The 27,605-nt window shown below is 36.3% G+C and overlaps 1 protein-coding gene across 2 annotated transcripts; it reads left to right on the forward strand.

Moving 5' to 3' along the window:
• Positions 1-727: 727 nt before the first annotated feature.
• adgrg4a (adhesion G protein-coupled receptor G4a) lies at positions 728-27,605 on the forward strand. 2 transcript variants are annotated; one of them, XM_047354040.1, is made up of 29 exons: positions 728-852; positions 977-1,109; positions 2,387-3,019; positions 4,431-4,528; positions 7,680-7,738; positions 8,038-8,065; positions 8,205-8,242; positions 8,347-8,495; positions 8,846-8,905; positions 9,003-9,086; positions 13,272-13,357; positions 13,431-13,501; positions 13,587-13,614; positions 13,738-13,760; positions 13,869-14,011; positions 15,725-15,854; positions 16,499-16,605; positions 16,692-16,908; positions 17,005-17,167; positions 18,884-19,036; positions 19,661-19,798; positions 19,889-19,934; positions 20,115-20,218; positions 22,818-22,939; positions 23,784-24,052; positions 25,193-25,298; positions 25,387-25,667; positions 26,626-26,721; positions 26,809-27,605. In XM_047354040.1, the coding sequence occupies exons 2-29, from the start codon at positions 1,034-1,036 to the stop codon at positions 26,961-26,963; spliced, it is 3,663 nt and encodes a 1,220-aa protein (XP_047209996.1). In that variant the 5' UTR covers positions 728-852; positions 977-1,033; the 3' UTR covers positions 26,964-27,605. The 2 variants fall into 2 exon arrangements, with proteins under 2 accessions (XP_047209996.1, XP_047209997.1); XM_047354041.1 differs by having other exon boundaries at positions 2,390-3,019.

Consider the following 27,605-nt stretch of genomic DNA (forward strand, 5'->3'; position numbering starts at 1 on the left):
ATACAACGTTTGACCACTTGATGGGAGTGTGGAACAGGAAGAAGAGTGGGAAGGAGAAGGCGAAACAACACAAGGTTACGTTTTGCTTAAAAAGGTACCTTGCAAGCAAGATACTGCGATACGAAAAAGTCTGTTAATACACACTAGTTGTTAGTTTTTCAATGTTAGTGACATTGTCCCACCCTTAGTTCTTTAACACTGAAAGGCATTGTATGTGTCACGGAAAAGCCAATTAGGTTTGTTTGGACAGTTATCACTGGAAGATAACCTCAAAGCACAAGAATAATATGTTGAACTCATGACTTGATAAAACCTATGCACAAACACACAGATACGCACAGGAGCATCCAAATGATGTGGCTGTCACTATGGCTAATAATTTAATTTAGAAATGAAACATTAAAAAATCCGCTGACAAATCACGTTTTCCACTGTTTTAAACCATTTATTTGCAGAAGCAGCTAAAAGATTAACAAGTTTGTCATGCAATGAGAAACCAAGGTATATCAATATCATTATATAATTATCTTCCAACTGACAAATGTTCAGCTTTGACTTTTATTCAAGCAAGGAAACATGGTGCAACATCACCGCAATGATTTTCTTTTGTTTGTTTCATAAAGTTTTATGTTAAGCAATATCATGTTAGTTAATTTTATTGCCTGTGATTAATGAGTAACTACAGGAACCAAAGGGAGAGGGTGTGGAGATGTTCTCATAGAGTAATAAAGGGGCGTTCGCCAGCTGTCATGGTCAAGACAGCTTCTTGATAAGTGAAGTGAGAGCTTACTTTCTGAAAAAAACACTTGATACCATCAAACATCAAGATACTTTTAAAGTGGGAACATGATGGTAAGTGTCACTTTGTTTTACTTAGTTTAGTCATGCAGTTATGAATACATTCTTAGCATGTTATCCTTTCTTGAGGAGAAAGCTAATAAAAACAACATGACAGATTTTACTTTTTCTGTTGCAGCAGATGAACACTTGATTGCTGCAGAAGTCCTGAAGTTTGCCTTTAATTAATGCTGTCATGAAGTCAATGAGAAGCCTAATTTCTCTGTACTTCTGTATGATTATTTTGATCTCAACGTGTCCTCTACTTTCAGGTAAGACTAAATATGTTGCTTAATCTAGTGCCTACGAAGTATGAAGTAATACAGTAGAAAAGTAAAGTTAGTCTATGTCGATTTATTTAGTCTATGTCTATGTCTATTTCTAAGACAATGCTATGTCAATTTATTTTCACAAGACCTATTGACATTAAATTCACATCAGATGTTGATAATACCTCAAGCAATCTACATACAAACACAACCATATATATACATATATATATATATATATATATATATATATATATATATATATATATAAAGATATTCAATGAATTCCATAAATTGAGTTAGGTGAATAAATGCGGAGTCGCACATAGAATGAATATTTCTCATGTGTTCTGAAATGTATTTAATGCATAGTAGAAAATGCTTTTTTGGAAATGGCAACTTCAAGACATCTCCTGCTTAGAGAAACTACTTGAATGCATTGATTGGGTGTTATATTGACCTATTGTTCAACACAAATTGTATTCAAATCTTGCATCACCTCTTTGCTGCAGGCTGATCTATCTTCCTTCCATTGATTTTAAATTAAATTGGATCCATTTTGGATGTTTGACTGGGCCATTCTAGCAGCTTTCTTTCCTTTCTCTAAAATCAGCTGACCAGTTCCTTGCCTGTGTGTTTGGGATTATTGTTTTGCTTAATGGTCAAGTCAAGTGAAGTAAAATTTGTTTTCTAAATCAAATTTAATTTGACAATCTTAAACCAAAGCTGCTTTAAAAGTTGATTTCAAAATAAAACCAACAACTATAAATACTCAAATAGAATAAATAATAAAGAAAGAAAAAATTAGATCCTTGTGGGACACCATGAGCAAGATTAACTTAATCAGATTCAAAGTAATCAAAAGAACCAGAAAAGGTTTTACCAGTAGGGTAACAAGAGCACCTAATATTATAGCACATATTATTTTTAAGATGCTGGATCAGCACAGAATGATCAAACATGCTGAAAGCAACACTGAGATGAAGAAGAACAAGAACAGAATTTTTCTGACAACCAGGGCTAATTTTCAAGTAATTTACTACTTGACTGTTTTGTTGTCAGATGTTTTTTTGTATTGTTTGATTGACTTGTTACCAACATCTGTTGCTATTTTCATGTCAGAGAAAAATAATTAACTTGTTTGAATGTTTGATTTTTTATTTTTTGTCGTATTTTTAGATGTTCAAATCATTGTTTTATACATTTACAGTAACATATGTGTTCTGAGCTTAAAAACTATTGTTACGGCCCTCATTATTCTTTTCTGTGTGTCCTTTCAGCAGCCAACTCTTCCAGCACCAGTCTGTGGGGAAAGAAGTTGGAGTTTAAAGGCCCTACGTGTCTGTGGCAGCTCCACCCGGAAGTGAGGGTTCCGGTTCTGACGGAGCTAAGCGTCTGCATCCTTTTAAAACGCACTATTTCAGCAGAATGGACAGGCTTTCTTTATAGATCTAGACTCTCCAAACAGAAAGAGCTGGGAATTGGAGGCAATTCTGCAAAGTTGAAAGTCTGGCTTTTTGGAAAGCAGTACCTAATTCACTATGAACTCAGAGTTAAGGAATGGTATTCAATTTGTCTCACATGGTCTGCTAAAAAACAGAAACTGATGGTGTACTTAAATGGAACCACTCTGACAGAGGAATATCTTTATTCAGAAGGGGCACCCCAGCAACTGGCAGAAAATGGCACTCTCACTCTGGGGGTGTCTCATTTATTTTACCCTAGTGGTGAAATACAGCCAGAGAGCGGTAACAACCTGCTTGGTGAGATAGGTCTGTTCAGAATGTGGGGGAAGGAGTGGAGCGCTGAGGAGCTGAGCAGCCTGGGCTGTGCAGAAGGGGACGTGGTGAGGTGGGATCTGCAGCAGTGGAAATATGGCTGCCCTCCTCTGCCTGACAACAATCTATACTGCGGTAAATATGTGACTTTGTTTTTTACTAATATAATTGGTGAACTATGTCTGTCAATGGAATAGTGCTCAAATACAGCGTTTTAAACATTTTCTTATTTGCCACATTGCAGCTACAATCTACGATGTATTTTATTGGGATTTTATGTGAAAGGGCAACAAAATTATCTTATAACAGTGAAATGGAGGAAAAATGAAATATTTCATAATGTTTTACAAAAAAACATCTAAACAGTGTTCGTATTCGGCCCCCTTTCAGTTGATACCCCTAAATTGAATCCAGTTAAATAACATTAAAAATAAAACAAGCTTTAAGCATGTCACAAAACACTTTTTAATTCGTTGGATTACTAAAATGAATAGAGCATGGCATAATTGCAAACCATCCAATGTAAACTGACAGGTATGGTAGGGAAGGCAGTATTTAGAATAGAATAGAATAGAGATATCCTTAATATAACCTCAGTGGGGTAAATTCAAGGTAGCACCCAAGAGATCCATGGTAACTTTCCAAGGCTGGGAAGTTCCACAGTTAAGGAAAATCTTGCCTTTACCGAAGAACAAAGGTATTCGAAGAAAGCTATAATAAGCCACGTGCAGCACAAATGTGCAAGATGGTGCTCTGTTCAGATAAGAGAAAAATTACACTTAGCAAAATTGTACCTGTGGCAGAAAACTAATGCTGAAGGTCACTTGGTGGTGGCCACATCATGGTGTGGGGATGCTTCTTTTCAGCAGAAACAGGGAAGCTGGTCAGAGTTGACTGGGTTGACTCATGGAGATAAATGCAGGGAAACCCTTGTTAGAAGCTGCAAAATATTGGAGCAGAGCTTCACTTTCTAGTAGAAAACTACCCTGAACACTGTCGCAACGACCATGGAATGGTTATGGCCCAGTTAAAGTCCAGACTTGAATCCAACTGAGAGTCTGTGACAAGACTTAAAAATGAATTTTTACAGATGATCCCCGTTCAATCTGGCAGACATGGAGCAGTTTTGTGCTGAAGGAGCAAAGCTTTTAGAGACATTCCTCAAAAGCCTTGCAGCTGTAATTCTTGGTTATTTTAAGAAGTATTTTGAGGGGCTGAATACAAATGCATGCCAAAAATATTTCTGATTTTATTTGTAAAAACGGTTTGAAAAGTATGAATTATTTTCCTTACACTTCATAATTATGTGTCATGTTGTTTTGGTCCATGAAATATGCTAAAGTACTTTGAAGTTTGTAGTTGTAATGTGACAAAGTGTGGAAAGGTTTAAGGGGTATGAATACTTTAGCAAGTCCCCGCAATACGCTTTCCTTCAATTCCTCTATTTTACTAACTTTAGTGTCAAAGACTAGGTATCCTGAATTACCTCTCTTTTTGGTTCACACACCTATTGATGGCTCTAACATGGTGCTTTTTCCATTTTTAGGCTGGTCTAATTACAAAATTCATATGTGGACATCAGTAATTGGATTCACAAACCCTGAAAATTGTTCACTGCCTCTGGAAGGAATCACAAGAAACTGGGTACAAACACATTACCATGATCCGATGTCACACTGTTTCCTATCTTGCCATGCATGTTGGCGTGCATTTTATGGGGCTCTAAATGTGAAGAAAAAAAGCACATTTTTCAAAAGTCTTGAATCCCGAGTAACTTTTTAAAAATGCATGTATATTGGGAAGAAGGGTGTGAAATAGTTGGTGTTTATGGTATTATAGTTTGTTGTTCCATGCTTAATGATTGGCCGACTATCAAGAATACCCTCAAGTATTCCGATGAATATTACATGAATTAATATAAAAATAAGACCAATAACCTTCCTATGTAAGTCCATCCAAGTATTCAGCATGCTGAGGTTGGGAAATCTTTATGGAGGTTATCATAGCATCTGGGTCATGTAGAATGAGATTAAATATTAGCATAATAGGGTCCTTACTGTAATTTTTGTGAAATAATGTGTACTTTTTGTAGCAGTGCTGTGAAAAAATATCCGGCCACTTGGATATTTTTCTTCTTACACCAAATGTGTTAGATCAAACAGAATTAGAAAATGATAAAGATAACGAGGGTGAAATAAAGCTTTCAAATGATGATTTCATTTTTAAGAGAAAAAAGCTATCCAAACCACACAGGTTTTATGTAAAAAAGTAATTGCCTTAAAAACTTAATAACTGCTTGTGCAACTCTTGGTGTCACCATCTACCATCATGGGATTTAGACAACTCATTTACATTGCTGTGTAAGAATTATGGCACACTCATCTTTGTAGAAATATTTGAATTCATCCACTTCAGAGGGTCTTTGAGCAACTTCTTTTAGGTTATGTCACAGTATCCCATTGGGATTAAAGTCTGAGCTTTGAATAGACCACTCTAGAACCATCATTTGGTTTTGTATGAGTAGGGTCATTCAGAGGTAGACTTGCTGTCTTGTATAATTTCAGGTGTGCTCGAGCTTAAGGTCACAAACTGATACAGTGACGTTCTCCTTCAGGATTTCCTGATGGGGAGCTGTAATCTTGGTTTCATTGTAGCACATCGTCCAGGTCCTGAAGCAGGAAAGCAGCCCCAGACCAATACATTCCCACCACCTTGTTTGACTGTCAGTATTATATTCTTTTTTAAAATGCTGTGTTTGTTTTACACCAAAAGTATTTTTAGACAAAAGGTCATATGGGCATTTGTGTTTTTGGTCAGCCCTGTTTTTTACCCATGGATGCCATTTTGTCATATTTACCAGTTGGTTTCATATTGTTGTATCATGAACACTGACTTTAACTGAGGTCTTTGAGACCTGCAGTGCTTTAGTGTTGTCCCAGGTTCTATTTTGACCTCCTGAGTACGATGTTTATGCGCTCTTGGAGTAATTTTGGCAGGCCGGTCAGTCCTGGGCAGATTAACCACTGTTCCATGTTTTCTCCTTTTGGTAATAACTATATTTAGACTGTGAATAATGTTGAAATTCTTCTCTACTATATTGTTTGTAATTTGTTTTAACTTTTATTCTTAGTAATTCATTATTTTTTCAATTATTTATTTATCCTTCCCAAAATTACCTCACTAGAGGTGCACCTTTAACCTGCCCTGCTGCTGAAACTATTTAATTTCCCCTAGAGGGATGATAAAGTTTATCTTATCTCTATATAAATAATTGTATGATGGTTATAGGAGATTATGTGCTCATTTACCCAACTGTTTAGTAGGTGGATCCCTGCACAATCGTGACGGTAGCATCTTATTAATTCACTGTTGTTCACTGTATGGATAATATTTTTCCTTTCTCTCGGTCTTACCACCATCTTCCCTTCTTACGGCACTCTTAGGCTCACTAACATTCCTCCTCACAACAGGTTTTTACTTTAGGAGCATTTCTTAAAGTCTAAGAGGCTTTGTATTTTTTTTCTTACCAAGGGAAAATTCTAAGAAAAATCATATTTTTATTATTTAGATTTTTCTTAGAATGACGTCACCAGGAGCTACGTACTTAAAATCTTTTATTTTTTGACAAGGGGTCAAATCATGACTAGTTTATCCACATGGGGCCAAAGGGTTTGGACAGCTTTTTCCCTTAAGAAATTAAATCATAATTTGAAAACTGTATTTTGTACTTACTCTGGTTAATTTGTCAAATAATACAAAAGTTTTAGCATTTAAAACATTAAAACATTTAAGTGTGACATAAAAAATCTGTGAGGGAGCAAATAACAGCACTGTTCAAGCACTGCCCTTTTAAAGGGGACCTATTATGCAAAATTCACTTTTTGATCGTTTTTATACTTCCATATGGGTCTCTAATGCTTCTACAAACAGTCCAAACGCAAAAAAAAAAAAAAAATACATTCAGCCGTTTTTTGGCTATAAATGAATGTTTTATTTTTTCTAGAAAACGCGCAGTTTCAAAAGGTGTGTAATTGTGACATCACAATTACACCAGCACCTAGCAACGTTACCTAAGTTCCGCCTCTGACTAGCAACTGAAGCGGAGCTCCACTCACTTGATTTTCAGTAGAGGATCATGTCTCACCGGGTGATTTTACTTTACACGCGCTTTACAATGGCTACCCTCAAAGGCAGATGTTCTGTTTGATAGCTGTTAAGACCCAGTGCACATTCTCCCGCTGACGGTTAACAGAGATTTGTGGCTTTATTTTATTTTTGAGGGCAATGTTCCAGTCACTTTGCCGAAGACAATACCAGTTTGTGCGAATCACTTGACCATGGACTGTTTTGATAGCTCACATCAGTACACATGAGGATTTTCAGAAAGACTTAGACTGAACAAAATTCAGTCCCTACTGTTCGTGGCAAATCTGCAGTTGCGGCCAGATATAGCTAATTTGCATAAAAGTGACAGAGCCCTAAAACAGCTCATTCTAAAAGGAGTTCAAAATAGGGGGAACTGAGGATTTGAAATCTCATTATTTGAGAATGATTTTGTGCGACAAATGTAATTAACATGTTTTTTATAGCCCATAGACCTATCCCAAATGTTTAAAAGAAAGTATAATAGGTCACCTTTAAGTTGTTATGCTCATGGCAGATAATTTTTCAACATCGCCACAATGTTCGTGACAAGCCAAATGCAAGGCAGATATGCAATAATGTGACGGGGCTTTTTACCAGAACTAAAGCAGTAAAATTACTGGAATATCTTACCATTTTTTCTGTTTTCCAGCTTGTGAACATTTTTCCCCAAAACATTTCTGTCCAAGACATTTTTGTTTCATCTCAAAGGTAACACGTTTTCTCTTTTCCGACTGTACTGAAGTGAAAGTATGCAGAAATGGTTTTATGGTTTAGTTTCCATGATGATTGCAGGAAGTTTACTGAGGATTTCTTTTGTGGTAGTCTCATTAAATCTATGGTCTAGATTTAGCTGATTTATCTTTGATTACATAATTAAAATAGATTGTGGGTTAATAATACAGCATCATTAAAATGATGTGTATACAATGTGCTAAGTAACAAACAAATAAATAACACAGAAAGCATTGCTGACAGATTGCAATTTGACCTGTCTTTGTCCCCTACAGGCCAACCTGCCATGTGCACCAACAGCAGGTACACCACCGAATACTACATGCTGACGAAACAACAATAAAAAGCAAACAATCTTCTTTTCCTTTAACAAATCATGTAAAATGCAAACATTACTAAAGTTACCTTTAGATAAAGTTTTCCAACTGCTTCTATTTTACAGGATTTGGAAGAAAAATCTAACTCAGTCTGTGAGAAATGGTGAGATTGGCTGAAAATAAAAAAGCAACAAACGGCTGCTTTGGACAAGTTAAATATAATCCAAACTAGTGTGCATGATCTATTGACATAATTTCCCTCTGTAGTTTCCGCTGTGAGGTCTATGTGAGCGTGGATCCTGCTACTAACGTAAAAACAGTTCAGACGGACATTTCTGCTTTACTGAGTATAAAGCTCTCTGTCAACTTCCTCACCATAGAAGCTGTCCATGACAGCATCAACGTACTTCCTGCTGGTGAGTCTACATCTTCCAGTAGCAATGACAACGAGCATTATTAAAGGGAGATGTTAATTTGAACACATACAGTAACTGTTTCACTTTTTCAGTTCTGGTGTTTTATCAGCATGATGTAACTTTTTAATGTGGCTGAAAAGTCAACCGTAAAAATACATAAGACTTCCTTTTTATGTTCCTTTATTGTGTTGTTCTGTGGCTAAATTACTAGCCATCCAAAGTCTCCATAAATGATCAAAGTAAAACACGTACAAGTTTAGTAATCTCTCCAACAAAAATGTTTCCAAATCTTTGAAAATATCCGTACATAAAATGCTGATATGTAGTTTGATTAATCGTTTGTCTTTCAGAGATTTTTCCTCATGTGACAGGACCACCACCGACTGTCACTGCCTCATTAACCACCTCAGGTCAGCTTGTAAAGAAAACAATTTAATATTAAAAAAGGGCAATTACATATGTTTTATTACAAGGACTTGTAAAAAGCATATTTAATTTTGTTTACAGATAGAGGTCTGACAAAGAGCGCACCACCTCGGCCTGCTAATCTGTCAACAACAGGAGAACCTTTAGATCTCACTGTAACAGTTGGTAAGTTCTCTAGAAAATTCGTTACAGTTTAAACCACATGTGAACTTCCAGTGTGTAAAAAGATACATCTGCTATTTTGTTCTTACGGTTGACATTAAGTCAGACTACATGTTTCAGGCTGGTTAGGATCGCCAAAATAATGTTTGGATGTTTATCATCTTTTCTTATTTCTTCAATTGTAAAGTTTATATACATGTTTTTAGTAATTGGTAGAATGGTCTTTGAGACTGTTTCATTTCGATATCCTTCCAAAAGCATCTCACCATAGTTTGCTGAAATTTTGTCCCATTCCTTTTGACAGATCTGGCGTAACTGAGTCAAGGTTAGAATTGAATAGATTAGAATAAAAATATAATTTATTGTCCCTCACTGGGGAAATTCAGTACTCCGCTTTGATCACAAACACCATTTCAGCTCTGTCCACAAATTTTCTATAAGATTAAGATGAGGGCTTCAACTACTGCAAAATATTGACTTTGTTGTCCTTAAGCCACTTTGTAATTAATAAGGCATTATGCTTGGGACTATTATCTATTTCTCAAATTTTGGTAATCCTAAATTACATAAAACGGAATCTTTAATCTGACATAATTTCAGACAATTAGAAACAAAAGGTTAAGTGTCCTTTTATACAGTTTATCTAAATATCTGACCTTTAAAATACACCTGTACACATAACATTTCAAAATGAGGCATTTCTTAATTTCGTAAGTAGTCATAGTTTTTTATGCACAAATATACATACTAATGTTTTACATTTTTGAGTTATAATACTCAGTTGCACATTACCTTGTATCCAAGTGTGCTTTTTTTGAATAACTTCAAAGTATTTTTTTCTTATGCTGTAAATTTGCCCTTTCTTTGGAGTCTCTTATTCTGATTTTCTGTTTTTATATTTTTATCTCTGTGTGAATCTGCATGCTTCAACTTGACTTTCATTTTCCTGCTGGAACACCTACATTTCCCCACTGAGGGACAATAAAAGTAATTTATATTTTATTATTTTTAACCACAGCTTTTGTATTAAATACTTATTGTTATTTAAATTACATCACATAATGTTTTTTTTTTTTTTTCTTACTATAAACATTACAAAAACGCCATGAAAACTGTTTCTTAGAAGCAGACATCTTGGCCTAAATACAGGTAGACCTCAAAAACTTAGAATATTGCATAAAAGTGCTATATTTTTTCCCAGTCATCTTAGAAAGTGAAACTCATATATTATATAGAATTGTTACACATATAGTGATATATTCCAAGCCTGTGTTTCTTGTCATTTTGATGATTATGGCTTACAGGTAAAAAAAACAAAACAAATTCAGTGTCTCAGAAAATTTGAAAACTGTGAAAGAGTTCATTATTAGACTCTCGTGGTGTCACACCCTAATCAGCTAATTAACTTGAAACATCCGAAAAGGTTTCCTGAGCCTTTAAACAGTCTCTCACTATGGGTCAATAGGCTACAAAATCATGGGGAAGACTGCTGACTTGACAGATGTCCAGAAGACAGTCATTGATACCGTTCACAAGGAGAGTAAGCCACAAAATGTCACGATGTGGTTTTGGATCGGACCAAAGTGCAGACAAGAGCTCGGCAGGATCATCTTTGTAATTCAAAGATTTATTTACAAGGTCAAAAAACTTAGCAAAATCACAGCAGGTTTCCCAAGGCAAGGCATGGCAAAAAACAAAGCATAATCATGGACGAGAACGGGGTATGACAAACACAAGGAACCAGCCCTGAACAAAGACACAAAACCAACTTATATACTGTGAGATAACAAAGGCAGATAATCAACGGAACAGGGAACAGGTGGCAGGGAAGCAGAAGGAACAGGTGAACAAATACAAAGGCTGAGGATGGGCAAAGTAAATAATAAACAACAGAAACACAGAACAAGCAAACCTATAGACAAAGATAAATAATCAAATGGGGAATAAGAAAACTAGAATAATCATGACTAAAGTAAACAGAGAAACTAGAGGGAACATAGGAACAACAATAACAACCTGAGAACAAACAAAGAACCCATAAAGAAAACCTGAATACACAAGTAAACAAACCTAACCACACTGACTGAATTAACTGGAAAGGAAACAGAAAATAAACTAGTAAACAGGAAGAGTGCAAAGGAACAAATAATAAAAGACAATTAAACACAAAGATACTAAAGAGAAATAAAACTAGAGAATCCAGTCAAGACCAAGAACTATAATAATTGCGATAATAATAATAATAATAATAATAAACCATGCCAAGTAATAAGAAAACAACCATAAAAGAACTTAATGAGGGAGGAGAACAACAAAACACCAGGAGGCAGTAGAGGGAGCAAAACAAACTAATAAACTTAATAGAAACATCTAGACAAAATAAACCATCACAAGAAACCATAAAACAAAGTCCAAAATGTCACTCCGTGACACAAAAGGTCATTGCTGAAGAAGCTGGTTGTTCACAAAGTTCTGTATCCAAACATATTAACAGAAAATTGAGTGGAAGGAAGAAGTGTGGAAGGAAAAGGTGCAACAGGGAGAACCGCAGCGTTGAGAGGATTGTGAAGCGAAATCCATTCAAGAATTTGGGGGAGCTTCACAAAGAGTGAACTGAGGCTGGAGTCGGTAGGTCAAGAGTCACCACACACAGACGAATACCAGACATGGGCTACAAATGTCGCATTCCTGGTGTCAAGCCACTCCTAAATCAGAGACAACATCAAAGGCATCTTACCTGGGCTAAAGAGAAAAGGAACTGGACTGTTGCTCAACGGTCCAAAGTGCTGTTTTCAAATGAAAGTAAATTCTGCATTTCATTTGGAAAGCAAGTTTCCAGAATCTGGTGGAAGAGTGGAGAGGCACAGAATCCATGTTGCTTGAAGTCCAGTGTGAAGTTTCCACAGTCAGTGATGGTTTGGGGTGTCATGTCATCTGCTGGTGTCGGTCCACTGTGTTTTCTTAAGTCCACTGTCAATGCAGCCATCTACCAGAAAGGTCTAGAGCACTTCATGCCTCCTTCTGCTGACAAGCTGTATGGAGATGCTGTTTTTATTTTCCAGCAGGACTTGGCACCTGCAGCACTGCCAAAGGTACCAAAAGCTGGTTCAATGACCAAGGTGTTCCTGTTCTTGATTGGCCAGTAAACTCCCCTGACCTGATCCCCTTAGAAAATCTATGGGCTGTTGTCAAGAGGAAGATGAGAGATACCAGACCCAACAAGGCAGATGACCTGAAGCCAGCTATCAAAGCAATATGTGCTTCCTGAACACCTACGCAGTGCCACAGGCTGATCGTCGCCATGGTGTATTGATGCAGTAATTCATGCAAGAGGAGGCCCAACCAAGTGTTGAGTGCATAGAAATGAACATACTTTTCAGAAACCTGACATTTGTGCCTAAAACAGTCTTTTATGGGTCTAATGTGATATTCAAATTTTCTGATACACTGATTTCCAGGTTTTCTTTACCTGTAAGCCATAATCATCAAAATTACTAGGAATAAAAGCTGGAAATATTTTACTCTATGTGGAAATAATCTCTATATAATAATCGTTTTACTTTCTGAAATGAATGGCAAAAAATATTGCACTTTTACGGAATATTCAGATTTTTTTTTTTTTTAGATGTACCTTCATGTAACTGCCACTTGCCACCTATAGTACTTAGTTTCTTCATCAGAGAGCAAAACATAAGTATAGAGTTCAGAATAGCAGGCTTTTGAGAAAAGTGCCAACTTTGGTAAAGACGTGAAGTTCTCAGAAGTATGTGTAACTGATATTTTTGGCATTATTGGGTTAGATAAGGTGGAGTATATATGCTGCTGTTGCTGCCAGAAAACTAAAAATTGGTCTTCTGTGTGTCTTTCACCAGCATAATTGTGCAAAACATTTGGCCAAATCAACACAGAAATCACTCATTAAATATGTCAAAAATCAACTTTCTTCTCAAGTGCTGGCCTGTCAGCAAAAGCATGTTGTAAAACAACAACAGATGGCAGTAAGTACAGCCCTGGGGGTTTAGTAAAAAAATGAATAAACTAGAATAAACAATCATTTTTCTTACTGAAGAAATGTTGTTAAATTAATGTTTAGATGTGTCCAGAAGTTTAAGACAAAATGTTCAAATGTGTAAATGTAAGCATGTTTAATGTACCAGTCTGATTTCGCTCCCCTCTTTCCCTTTGCAGTCATGCCAGATCAGTTTTTTCGAGTCAATTTGACCTTACTCATAAGAGGGAGCCTATTAAGACCAAAGGACACCATTGAGAAATGGGTAAGAACTTAAAACAATCATTGTGAAAAATCATATATACAAAAACGATAACATTATTCCTCTTTTCTTAAAGCTGAAACAACAGCTTGAGGTCAATAAAACCATGAATATGGTGAATCTCATCATAAAGGAAAATGTCAGCAGGTGGGTTTTTTTAGTTGTTGTGCATAGGTATAATGGTTTTAAACAATTTTAATGTAGTTCTGTCTTTGACTGTTATATATTACAGGAGAATAAAAGAGTACACTGGCTTAATGGTACGAATGCATTTCAGTTTAGTACAGAGACAAATCGCATCATCAGATGAAAATTTAAACCAACTGTTTTGTCTAAATGAATTTTATTTCTAAAGATCAAATTTCTGTTTTCCTGTTTTCCAGATACCATACAGCAAACCGAAGCAGTATGTGAATATAAGACAAACTGCTGTTTATAACATTTCCTTATCGTTTGCAAATGTATTGTTCAGCCTTATGTGGATGGCCTTCATATTAATTTATCTTATCTATAGATACTACTGCACCTTTCATGTTCAGGAGTTTCGCAAAAAAAATGCGGCTGAAGTTGAATCCTTAATTCATTCTGCCTTGACATCAAAATACGAAAATGTCTCTTTTGCAATTCAGACAGTGAATTTATCAATCAAATACATAGGTAAGCTGTATTTCTTACACATTCGATGCTTTACAAAAGTTCCATACCCCTTAAGTTTATTTGTCATATTGCAACAGCAAACCTTAATGTATTTTCTGCAATTTTATGTGACAGACCAACACAATGTAGTTCAATGTTGTTAAGGGGAAGGAAAATAATAGATGGTTTTCAAAATAAAAATCTGAAAAGGGTGACATGCATTTCTATTGAGCCCCACTGAGTCAATATTGTAGAACCACCTTTCAGTCCTTTTAAAGCTGCACATATTCTGAGGTATTGCTCTATTATTTTTGCACATTTCCTCTAGTTGGTCCCTGCATATTAGTTCAGACGAGATGGAGAAAATCTGTAAACACCAATTTTTGAATTTAATGAGAAACAGATTCTCATTCAGATTTATGTCTGGACTTTGACCGGACCATTCTAACAGATGAATATGCATTGATCTAAACCATTCTCATTGTAGTTCTGGTTGTATAATTAGGACCATTATCCTACTGGAAGTTAAACCTTCACTGCAGTCTCTAACAGGTTTTCTCCCAGTATTGCCCTGATCAGCATTCCTTTCCCTCCTGAAGAAAAGCATTTTCACAGCATGATGCTGAGGCACAGTGACTAATTAACACAAATGAGCAGGGAGGTAACAGAAAACATCTAAATGAACTGATGCAAGCAAAACAATGAGACTATCTAAAGAACGTTAACAAGGTGAACCAGAACTATAAGGAGATATAAACTAACACATCTAACCAGGGAAGTAACAAACCTCTAAACAACAGAATTAATCTAATGAACTGAAATAAAGCAAGTGCAGAACACGGCAGTGAGGAGAGGTAAACAGAACTCAAAACTGAAAACCCCAAACACAGACAGGTCATGACATACATAGCTTGTGGCAAACATATGGGTGTACAATGGCTTTGTCTTGGGACACTTTCATAAAAGCAGCGTTTGTGAAGAACGTGACTAATAGGTCCCCTGTTGACAGTTTCTTTGAACTGAGCCGTGGAACTGTGCAGCTCCTTCATGGTTACCATGAGTGTCATGGCTACGTCTCTAATTATGATCTGCTTGGCCAGTTTGTAAGTCCATGTGGAAAGCCATGTACTTTCAGTTTTATAATTGTGCCTCACTCATTCTATTTTTTTTTTAAATTATGGATTAAACAGTTATCTGTGACCTTTATGTTCAAAGTTTGAGATAATATTTTATAACCTAACTCTGCTATAAGCAGAGCTTGTCCCTGACCTGTTGACCCTGCTCCTTGGTCTTCATGATGCTGTTTGTTTACCAGCTATCTCAAACAAATCTCCAGGACATTCACTGAACAGCTGGTTTTTCAAGTTATACACAGGTGGACTCTGAAGATATTTTGAAGGTAGTTGGTTGCAGTAGATGATTTTAGGAGTATCAGAATAAAGCTATCTAAATATAAATGCATGCCACACTTTTCAGATTTTTGTTCATAAAAAAAAAAAAAAATACAAAGAAGTTATCTGTTGCTTTCAGATTCACAATTATCCACTACTCTGTATTGCTTTGTCTCATTAAATTCCAATGACATATATAAATATGAAAGGCTTTAATGTGAAAAAATTTAAAGTATTTAAATAATTAAAGTATGATTGAATGTATATCATTAATAGTGATTGTATACATTGTTAAGACTTGTTGTCAGCATGCAGTAAAATCCATTTCTTTATTCCCTTTCAGTGCCAAAAAGCTGTTTAGAAGAAGACATCTCATCAATTTATGGACGATACATTTGGCCAGAAACATTCCCACAATTCATCACACAGATGGGATGCAGGAAACCATCATCAAATAGAGCACACAGACTTTGGTAAGACATGATTAGCCTTGGTTTGCAGAGGAACATTATTGTTTAATCTGACTTCAACCAGTCTTTCACTGCAAAGGAATCATTCTACTGCTTTAAGAGTATGCTATCCTGTGCTTTTTTACCTTTTTATATGTTTTTTGTGATATTACACAATGTATAATAGACTAAATTATGATCAGACATTTAGCTTTTTAGGGTTTCAGTCATTAGAAATGTTGACCTTTAGCTCCTTTTTTATCTTACACAAAAGGTGATCATATTTTGCTTTTTTTCATGTTTCCCACAGAACAATTAGAACAAGTTGTTTAATAAAGAGCAGTATGATCCAAACTACCCTTAGAGTCATGACCACAGTCTTGTTATACAGCTCGATCTCTGCCATCCCGAAGCTTGAACAGAAAATCAATTTATTGCACATGAATTATTATTGTAATGAAGGGCTTCAGCATGTCTGTGCAACAATATTACTGTGCAATAATTGGTTTATGGTCGGTCAATAAACATTGGGTTGATACCTATTGATCTAATATTCAGCAGACAGTTTTATTATTATTAATGCTACTGTTCTTAACAACCCTCATTCAAAATGTGCATAGATGCAGAAACAGTTTTCTTGTCCCAACATATTGTCTTCTTTTTTTCAGTAAACTAGACATTTTTACTGACACAACCAGCTGGGCTGATCCTGAAATGACAAACTGTGACAAGCTTGTAACAATATCAGACATCAGCAACATTACAGTCACACCTGGTAAGAGGATCAGTCACCTACGCTTTGATTTCTTTCCATAGCCATACAACATGGCAATATTTAACACAAATTTAAATGGTTTTTAGGTAATGCAGGTGAGGTTGTGGACATAATTCAGGACCTGGTAGATGCTCAGCTCAGTAATAACTCCCAGCTGTCTTCCTCTGAGCTGGGATCTGTGGTTGAGAAGCTAAGGGAAGTGGTTCATTTAAGCATCATTGAGCCTGAAGTTGGCCTTGAAATTGTGAACATTGTGTCCAATATCCTGCTTTCTGAAACTGATGTCACACCAGTGGCTGACATGTAAGGAAAAGGTGACAGGCTGACTAAATTCACCCTGAATTTTGTATATTACCTGTCGGTGAATTGTTTGTTTTTTTCTTTTATTCTTTGGGAAAGTGTCCTTAATCTAACAGACCAGCTCGGGAACAGCATGGAATTCCAAGGGGAAACAACAAATATAAAAGCTCCTTTACTTGCCCTTTCCATGATCAATGTTGATCCAGATGAGTTCAGTGGCCTCACCTTTGGTGTCTCCCTCTCATCTACAATGATCCCTGAGGTAAGGTAGTAAGGTGGTGTATCTGTTGTGCATTTCAATGGTATTCAAAAATACAGGATTGGGCAACATCATGCAGTGGGGTGCCTTTATAAAGCAAAATAATCATCCACCATTTCCTTTCTAAACATCTGATGCTACATGCAATCTTCTCTCCAGCTAAGCACAGATGCCATGAATGTTTTGCGTGGCATGAACACTGCAACACAACGGCATCACATGCACCTTACATAAGTGTCTGTTATGAAGTTTATCCACTCATAGCAACGAGATAAGAGCCTTAATCTCATGCGCTATGCAGACACTCTGTCTACACCGATGAAGATTAATTTACATCAGCATGTCGAATGCTTGCCGCTCAAACAGGAGGGAGGTCCAGCCCATTTTCTGAATATTGCAGCTAGTATTTATGTGACCATTTGAGGGCATTAATTGACTGTATATAGAACATTTAATCTTCATAATTAGATAGTCAGGCAATCATTAAGAATGGAAAAAGAAAATAAATGAGGCATTGTTATGACCCCCAAAATAACAAAGATTTTATCTGGCACAGGGTGGAACATAACAAACCAAGGTGCTGGAAAACAACTAATGACTTTTGAATAGGAAGTGTTAATAAAATAAAAGGTATTTATTTTACATTCAAAGCAAGACAACCAAATACAGGACAAGAAGGAGCAAACAAAGAGAAGCCTCAATTCAATTCAATTCAGTTTTATTTATATAGCGCCAATTCACAACACATGTTGTCTCAAGGCACTTCACAACAGTCAGGTACATACATTCCTATTAATTCTAACCATTGAACAGTGCAGTCGGAGTTAGCTTTTTATTCAAATTGGATAAAACGTTTTTCTATCTAAGGAAACCCAGCAGATTGCATCCATTCAGTGACTTGCAGCATTCCCTCCTCCCGGATGAGCATGTAGAGACAGTGGACAGTCACTGGCGTTGACTTTGCAGCAATCCCTCATACTGAGCATGGGTCTCCAAGACCAAAAGAGCAAACAAAACACTCCATTCTAACAAAAATAAAGGATAATTGCCTATAATGGAAAACAAAAGGTACAATGGCTGAGCTCCCTTTCTAACCACACAACACAAGTAAAAGAGACTTTTGCAAAAACGGCAAAGAACCCCTTACAGCTTTCACAGTGAACCAATACACTTTAAATGTACACACTTGTTTAAAAAGAATCACCCCAAGCTGCACAAGTTTATAACAGCTACAGACAAATTCCCTGCAGATCAAGGCTTAGGAGAAGAGGCATTGCACTTTGAGATGGTGCTCATTATCCAGTAGCTGACAAGCTGCAACATATCTCAGCTGTAGCAGTAAAGCAGATCAGAAAGAAAGGAAGAGAAAGGACTCCATGAAGAGGAGAGCCCCTAGAGGCCAATGATCATAACAAGGTGTCTTAGATCTGAAAAAGTGAGATAATAGACAGCATTACTCAGAATATTCGGATCTATTAGTTTGGGTATCATTGTTGTTTTTATTAGTAAGAAATGGATCCCTCTGATTACTAAAGAACAGTCTCCTGCTTGTATAGCTATATAATTAGGGAATCAATTTTAATAAGCCAGCACATTATGGCATCAAGAAGTAAAAGCAGTCAAAAGCTGTTAACAGAGAAAATTGTTACTTCACTCACAGGGGATAAGACAATCTCAGCTGATATGGTTTTAAATGTCTGTTATACTTTTCTTTCCCAGATTTTTGTCAACAAGAGCTTTGTCAGCCAACCACTTGCAGAGACAAACGCAACTATTTCTTTGCCTTCTGACCTCAACAACTATTTTCCACCTGGAGTGAGCAACATTACTCGTGTGCAGTTTCATTTTTATGGAACGCCCGACCTTTTTCAGGTGCTTATAATTTATAACCTATTTTGCTTCTCCGATTGCAAAAAATATTAATCGTGCAAATCAGCGTAACATTTGATTTTTAAACGAATAAAGGAATAGTTCACCAATTAGGGAAATATATTTTTGAAACTAAGACACCAAAAGCAGAGATAATCAGATAATCACATGCAACATGTCCAAATTTACCAGAGATACATTATAGTTTTCCTGGGCAATTAAACATTTTATAGACATTTAAAATGTTTTGCAGGTTTTTATGTGTTTAACAAAGTATTGACTTTGTAAGGTTTCTTTTACATCTCTTGTTTACGGATCTAAAAAGCAAGAAAGAAATGAGACTTTTGTTTTCTTTGGAAAGAGACAAACTATTTTTCTTATTTCAGTGTTTAAGCCTCTGCTAGCCACACAGAATAGTGTCAGTATCTTTCAGAAAACAATGGGGCTTATTATAAGAAAATTCTGAAACGATAATGTATGAAACAGATAAAAGAACATTTAGATTTGAATAAAATGTAGATCTTACTATAGTAAATATATGCAGTATATAGAATGAAAAATCTGATCTTTGTGAAGGATGTTTTCTACTACCGGCTATATTAACCAGTATTGTGGTGTTATTAACAGGACCTTAACTTAACCAATGAAAGAGAAAGCAATTGGACATTAAACTCCTATGTAGTATCAGCCAGTATTAATAACAGCAAAGTCATCAACCTGAAGGAAAGAATAGTGGTGACCCTCAAACATCAAACACCCAAAAAGGTATAAACATTACTTTTTAATTTTGTCAGCTCTAGCAACACTTTTCACTGTGTTTGCTCTGACATGACCAACATTTTCTTGTGTTTATAGCCAGAGGACAAGGTGCAGTGTATGTTTTGGGATTTCCAGAAGTACGGTGAGTTGATCTTTGCTTATTATCTTCTGCGTATACAGTTGGATTTACTGTAACTTTGCCTCGTTAAGGAACAACTGTGATTCATAAAGGCTTTTACACGTTGGAGGCTGAGTTGATAACAGGGTTTAATAAAAGGGTGTTTGTGTATGTTGTTGTTGTTGTTTGTGTGTATACTTTCAGGTGGCCTAGGTGGTTGGAACCGCAGTGGCTGTGAAACCCTGAGTATTTCTTCTCATCAGACCAGCTGTCTCTGTGATCACCTCACACATTTTGGTGTCCTGCTGGTGAGTCATTACTGAGTATCTTATAAATAAACCCAGAAAAACCAACAGGAAAAACCATCTGCATCCAAACTGGATAATAACAATAGAAGATACAGATGATCTTCAAAATGCACAACCTTATTTTATTTTACAATAAAGTGCACACCTGGACATCTCACCTCTGCTCACTGTGGCCTATGCTGGTGAAACCAGATATTTTTACATGCATTGTGACATTTTTCAAACTATCTTAATATTCAGATTACTTTTCCTTTAGAGTATTGAAAGCCCAGTGCCAGTTATCAGTTTAAACAATCATAAGCAAGCATGAAAAAGACTAAAACTGATGTTTTTCAACATGTACTGGGATGAGGAGGTGAGGTGAATGGTATCTCATCTGAGCACTGTATGTATATGTGTGTGTGTGTGTGTTTTTGCTGTGTGTCTGCATGTGGTGCATGGGGAGTGCTGGGCCCTCTTCTCTGCTTCTGGTCCTCTGTGGCTGCAGCCTGACACTGCAGTTGTTGAAGCCTGGCTTCTCTCACTGCTCCTTGCTCTGTGCCTCGTGGTGGTGGGGGGCAGGTCGGGGTTCAGGGGACTCTAGTAGACGGCTTGGTAGTTCAGGGGAGTCCCGGGGATCTTGTTTGCCTCTTTGCGCTGTGGGTTGTGGGGTTGGGATTGGTGGGGGGAGCTGGTGGTGGAGCTGTGGTGTTGGACTGTGGCTCTGATGATTGGGGTTTTGGGGGGGAGGGGGGGTCTCTAAGTGCCGATATACATGAGTGTGAATATGGATTTAGGCCTAATGTGTGGTGTGTTTCTGTGTGTGTAGGTATGCATGTGTGCAGTTACATGTACATATTTGGAGGTACATGTTTGTCTGTATGTGTACGTATGTATATGTATATATGTGTATATATATGTATGTGTATATATGTGTATGTGTGTATGTGTATATATGTGCATGTGTGTATGTGTATATATGTGTATGTGTGTATGTGTATGTATGTGTATGTGTGTATGTGTATGTATGTGTATGTGTGTATGTGTATATATGTGCATGTGTGTATGTGTATATATGTGTATGTGTGTATGTGTATGTATGTGTATGTGTGTATGTGTATGTATGTGTATGTGTGTATGTGTATATATGTGCATGTGTGTATGTGTATATATGTGCATGTGTGTATGTGTATATATGTGTATGTGTGTATGTGTATATATGTGTATGTGTGTATGTGTATTTATGTGTATGTGTGTATGTGTATATATGTGCATGTGTGTATGTGTATATATGTGCATGTGTGTATGTGTATATGTGTATGTGTGTATGTGTATGTATGTGTATGTGTGTATGTGTATGTATGTGTATGTGTGTATGTGTATATATGTGCATGTGTGTATGTGTATATATGTGTATGTGTGTATGTGTATATATGTGTATGTGTGTATGTGTATTTATGTGTATGTGTGTATGTGTATATATGTGCATGTGTGTATGTGTATATATGTGCATGTGTGTATGTGTATATATGTGTATGTGTGTATGTGTATGTATGTGTATGTGTGTATGTGTATGTATGTGTATGTGTGTATGTGTATATATGTGCATGTGTGTATGTGTATATATGTGTATGTGTGTATGTGTATATATGTGTATGTGTGTATGTGTATATATGTGTATGTGTGTATGTGTATATATGTGTATGTGTATGTTTATATATATATTGTGTATATATATTTATTTATTATTTTTTGGTTTGTGAATTCTGGATCAAAAACATAGATGTTAATTAGGAAGGTTACTTAAAGTTAATTTAAGTGCAATTAGAGGGAGAAGGGGTATGAAAAATAAGTTTTACTTCTTCATACCCCTTTTCAGACAATTTATAATAATAATCAATGTCAGATCTCAGGTTAAATATACTGACAAGTTTACTTATTGGAAAATGTTTATTCTACTAGTTTCTATTTATGTTTAAGTTAATTTAATTTATTTGGAACTGGAAACTTAATTTAATTTAATGTTTACCAAACACTTCTTCGTATGGTATTTGGATATTTGTTTGTTTGTTTGTTATAAGCATTTCTGAAATTGATTTATTTATTTACTGTTGTTTGTCATTGTCTGAAATCATTGTCTGAAATAAATAAATAAATAATATGAATAGCACGGGAATGTGCAGCCATCATACTATTCAGAAAGGAGATAGGTTCTGTGTCCCAGAGATGATGATCATGTTTTGGTTGGAAACCATATCAGCCCCAGAACAAAAGCAAAAGACTTTGAGAACAACACTGGCTGTAGCTGGTAAGACAGGGTTTCCATAGCGAAACAAGTACCATAATTACTTGGGCTAGAAAGGCCACTCAGTAAGGAAGATGTCATTGCTCAAAAAGCAACAAAGAAATCCAGATTACAGTTTGCAAATGCACCCAGGGACAAATACTAATATTTGAAGACATTTAATGTGGCCTGAAGAAACCAAAATTGAGGTTTTTTTGTCACAATATTCATCATTATATATTTGGAAATAGAAATAATTTTGTCAATCTTATGTCACCTAAACCATAAACAGAAAATGTAGTGAAATCCAACTTTTGTCCTGTTTTTGTATTTCAGGATGTAACCAGAAGGCCCATCAGTGAAAATGACTCACAGATTCTCACACTGATCTCATACGTTGGTTGTGGTGTCTCCTCCATCTTTCTAGGAATCACTTTACTCACCTACCTTATTTTTGAGTAAGTATAAATACACATGGTTTTGTGTTATAAACTTTAACTTTTATTCTCGTGTAAATAGAGCTGTGTAATGTTTCATGGCAAAAATGACAAACTACAAAGTAAACATGATACTTATAGAAGTCTTGTTTAATTTAGGGAAACCTTATAAGTGAATACTTCTGGTGTTTTAAGTTGTTCATTTGACAAACACGCTGATTGAGTTGTTCCTTTATTAACGTTTGAATTAAAATCCTACCACAGTTCATTGAATTCCACATTTGTATTTGTGATGGTGGGACAGAAAAGGCTTTTTTTCTATCATCCCCCCCAAATAATTGATGTAGGTACGGTAACTTTGAGCTTTGGATATTTTTACATCTTGTACAATCCTGTTCACTGTGTGTGATGGCAAGATTAGTATTGGACCTCATCCAACCAGGAGGCTAGGGGCTAAAAGAAATGGATTCTGTGTCACATCCTATTTATTCCCCATGGAAACAGAAAGTCATGGATTAATTAGAATTCTCAGACACTCTTATCAACTTAAAGCAGTATAAATAAAAAGTCCCTTAGTCACATTTACTTTGAATTCTTTGTTAGGGTTGTTAATAATTGTGCTATAAATGATTTTGTTAAGAACTATTATTTCCTTACATGATATTTTTTTTCCCAACAGAATAAATTAAAGGTTGGGTATTTCAATATGTTTCAGTGTGAGATTTTGTACTTACAAAAAAAATACTTTTTACAATTATTTTTACAGTAGCCAACGAATGTATCCACATCTGTAGTTAGAATTTTATGGAAATAGTCTTGATTTCTTACACGACCCACAGAGACTGTTAATGTGCCTCTCTCACAGGAAGCTGCGTCAGGACTATCCATCTAAGATACTTATCAATCTGTCCACTGCACTGCTGGGTTTGAGCATTCTCTTTCTTGTTGACTCATGGCTGTCAGCCTTCTCCAACTATGGCGTGTGCATCACGACAGCTGCTTTCCTCCATTATTTCCTCTTGGCCTCCTGCACCTGGATGGGGCTGGAAGCCTTTCACATGTACTTCGCACTGGTGAAAGTTTTCAACACCTATGTCCCCTCCTATATATTGAAATTCTGCGCAGTTGGATGGGGTAAGAAAGAACCTTATATAAACTTTTACTCAGGTTTAGCAGTGTGAAATTTGTTGCACAGACTGGTCGGTTAGTTCTACTCTATTCACTTTTCACAACTTTTTCACCAGTTTTCCAACAAATAGGCTTGAATTGTTAGCAGGATATGACTGGGTGTTTGGGTTTAGGCTTGGGCTTCTACTAGTCAGGGTACGTTTTAAATTTTGTGATGTTGCGGTTCTGTTTCTTAAAGTACTAAAATCAATCTTTATGACCAAAACACTGAAAAAATACAACCTTAAGAAAGTGTCGTAAGGTCAGGCCATCCTAGCAATCCTACAATTCCAGTTTAAGCAAGTTTGATGACAGAGGAATAAAAACACATTTCAACACGAAATAAAAAACAGGCCAAACCAGCCTCAGGGTTGATAAGGATGTAAATCAACTGTTTCAGTTGTGGATAACTTTCTGGATCCATCCAGGTTTGAAGATTGCTTGATCACCTCAATGAAAATTACACATCAGTGGATTTGGCTGTTTGATTGCTTAACAGATGGCTGATGCAAGCGGAAACACTCTATATTACATCTCAGATTAAAGAACATCTTGTAGGTTGTGTATGCATAGACAGAATACAATTAGTGTAGATTTTCTACTAAAAACAAACTAAATGTTACATTAAAATTTTGTAAAAAGAGCGCTATAGCTCTGTTCCATTGACCGAGAAATCTAAACTGTTCCAAGTTGGAAAAATCAACTGGAACGCTCACAAAAGTGTAATTTGAAAATTGGTAACAATATATTGTTTTTTGTGATGTGTTCTAATGAACTTATCACCCTCCCAGAAAACATAACAATATTCAATATCAATATCTGATGGTCATAAAGGAGGTAATGAAAATTTTTAATAATTTGCTAAATTAAACTTAAATTTGTTGTGTTTTTGTTGGAGGACAATTTATGCAATATTCAGAACTTTGGTGGAAATTATAAGACTTTTAAATGAAATTTGAACATAAACTATGAACCTAGCAAAAATGAAAATATTTTTTTCTTTATGTTTGCCTCATTTTAAATAATCTGTTTGCATTAGTTTGCTATAATAGAAATAATAGGAAAAATAAGAGAGCTGCATAATTTGAATCTTTTGGGCCTCCTCAGGTATTCCTTTGCTGATAGTCAGTCTGGTGCTTGCCATAGATAAAGATGCTTATGGAAGCTCTGTACCTGAACAAGCAGGAGTGGCGCCTCAATCCACTGAACAGTTGTAAGTACAGCAGCAAGGAGCAAATATTGCATTCATGTAAATATTTCTTTATTAAGATACAACTCCAAATCCTTCTTCATTTCCACAGCTGCTGGCTGCAGAATGACATCTTCTACTATGTCACAGTGGTGGCATTTATTCTCCTCGTCGTCTTGGGCAACATCGGCGTGTTCATTGTGGTTCTGATCCAGATCAAAAAAATGAGGGCGAACACACTGTCAGCCAACAGCCGCAGCGCCCTGCAGGACTTCAGAGCAGTGTTTGGCCTCACTGTTCTGTTGGGCCTGACGTGGTCAATGGGCTTCTTTACATTCGGACCAGGACGAGTGGTCATGATGTACCTGTTTGCAATCAGCAATTCTTTTCAAGGTAAAGGACAGTGACCCCTCGCTCCCCAAACGGCTGAATGACTTCTATGCAAAATTCGAGACAAAAAAAACACCACATCTGCCCAGAAAGTTACACTTTCATACACTTTTCGCTTCACCCCTACCAGCGTGAAGAGAGTTCGGTCCTACCCGTCCAGATAATCTACTTGAACAGGGGTTCAGAGCTTGTGCTGACCAGTTGAACGATGTATTTGCAGACATTTTTAACACATCTCTCCACCAGACCTGTTGTTCCAAAGGGCCATCATTAGCTCTGTGCCATGAAAGTCCTCTGCGTTGTGTATGAATGACTATTAGGACTATTATTATCATAATGAAATGCAAAAAAACGTCAAACTTGCAGATGACACAACAGGGTTGGGTCTCATTAGTAACAATGACACTCTGTACAGAGAGGAGGTGAAATAAACAACTGACCAGATGGTGTCACAACAACCTCTCCCTAAATGAGAAGAAAACTAGGAAAATGGTCCTGGACTTCAGGAGAGGCAGCGATGAGCCCCTCCTGCTGACCATCAATGGCACTGCTGTTGAACGTGTGAAATTCTTTAGGGTCCACAGATACCATGACCTGGTCCACCAAGACCAATGCCCGCACCCAAATAGCTCAGCAGCGCCTTTACTTTCTCCAGAGACAGACGAAGAACACCTCAACCCTATCAATCATAATAACATTCTATAGAGGGACAATTGAGAGCATCTTGACATATTGCATTACTGTGTGGTATGGCAACTGAATCTACATGCACTTTTAAAAATATGTTATTTATTTTACATTTAATTTTATGTGTGTGTGTGTGTGTGTGTGTGTGTGTGTGTGTGTTCTCCACGATCCATGGAGAATGGTATCTAACTTCTGCATATAGTGAAAGTGTATGATAGCAGCAACAATAAATAAACTGAACTGAAGGGACTTTTTGCTTTTTTTTTTCCTCCAGGGTTTTTTATTTTTCTGTTCCACTGTTTGATGAAGGAAAATGTGAGGAAACAGTGGAGAATCTATTTGTGCTGTGGACGGGTCAATGAAAACTCAGGTATTTTGTATCCAGGCTGCATTTAATGGCCACAACAATCATGTATTTTAATTGTGAATAATTATACTCTTTTATTCCTGCATTCAGACTGGAGCCGCTCTGTAACAGTGGGCGCTCGTAACAAAAAAGAGGACAATATTGTCAACTCTGACTCACTTCCCTCTGACAACATCTCCTCCATCAAGTCACTGACTCCACCCTACAATCCCCAACACATTCACACCGCTAGGTGGCAGGTGTGAGTCTCTGAATGATCAAAGATGAGATGCATCAGTCACAATTTTACATACAAGTGATTTTGTTAATGAGCAGGGAGAGATCACCAAAAGCACATTTCTGAGGTGTTACTCAGGGGGTTTTTTACAACGAAAATTTTCATCTTAAAGTATTGCCACATGTGAGAAATTAACACTAACCGTATGATCAGTTCAAAGGAACTGAAAACCCTTTATATCAGGTAGGCAATACTAAAAGTCTTAATGTTTTAAATCCACCCTGCACCTTTAAGGGTTTCAGCAGTTTTCAATGAACCAATACAAATTTTTTACATATTGTTACATTTGTCAACTTCGTTATATATTTGACGGAAACTCCTGTTCATGCTCTCTTCACCTCTTTGTGGTTCCACTACAGACAATTCTTAAAGGTGTCCCTGAATATAATTTTGAAATAAACCATGTTCATTTTGATGTTCTTTTATTTACTGAGAACTAATAAGCTAATGAGAAATAGAGTCTGAACATTTTTTTATCTGTATTTTTATTTTTTTGGTAATAATTGTGCAATTTGAAATGATACATACCATAATTTGATTAAAACAACAGTACTTTATAAGATATATTCTGTATAATTTATTGTTGAAATAAAAAACAATGCTAGCATGA

Source organism: Girardinichthys multiradiatus, chromosome 23 (genome assembly GCF_021462225.1).
Source record: "Girardinichthys multiradiatus isolate DD_20200921_A chromosome 23, DD_fGirMul_XY1, whole genome shotgun sequence".
Taxonomy (NCBI): Eukaryota; Metazoa; Chordata; class Actinopteri; order Cyprinodontiformes; family Goodeidae; genus Girardinichthys; species Girardinichthys multiradiatus.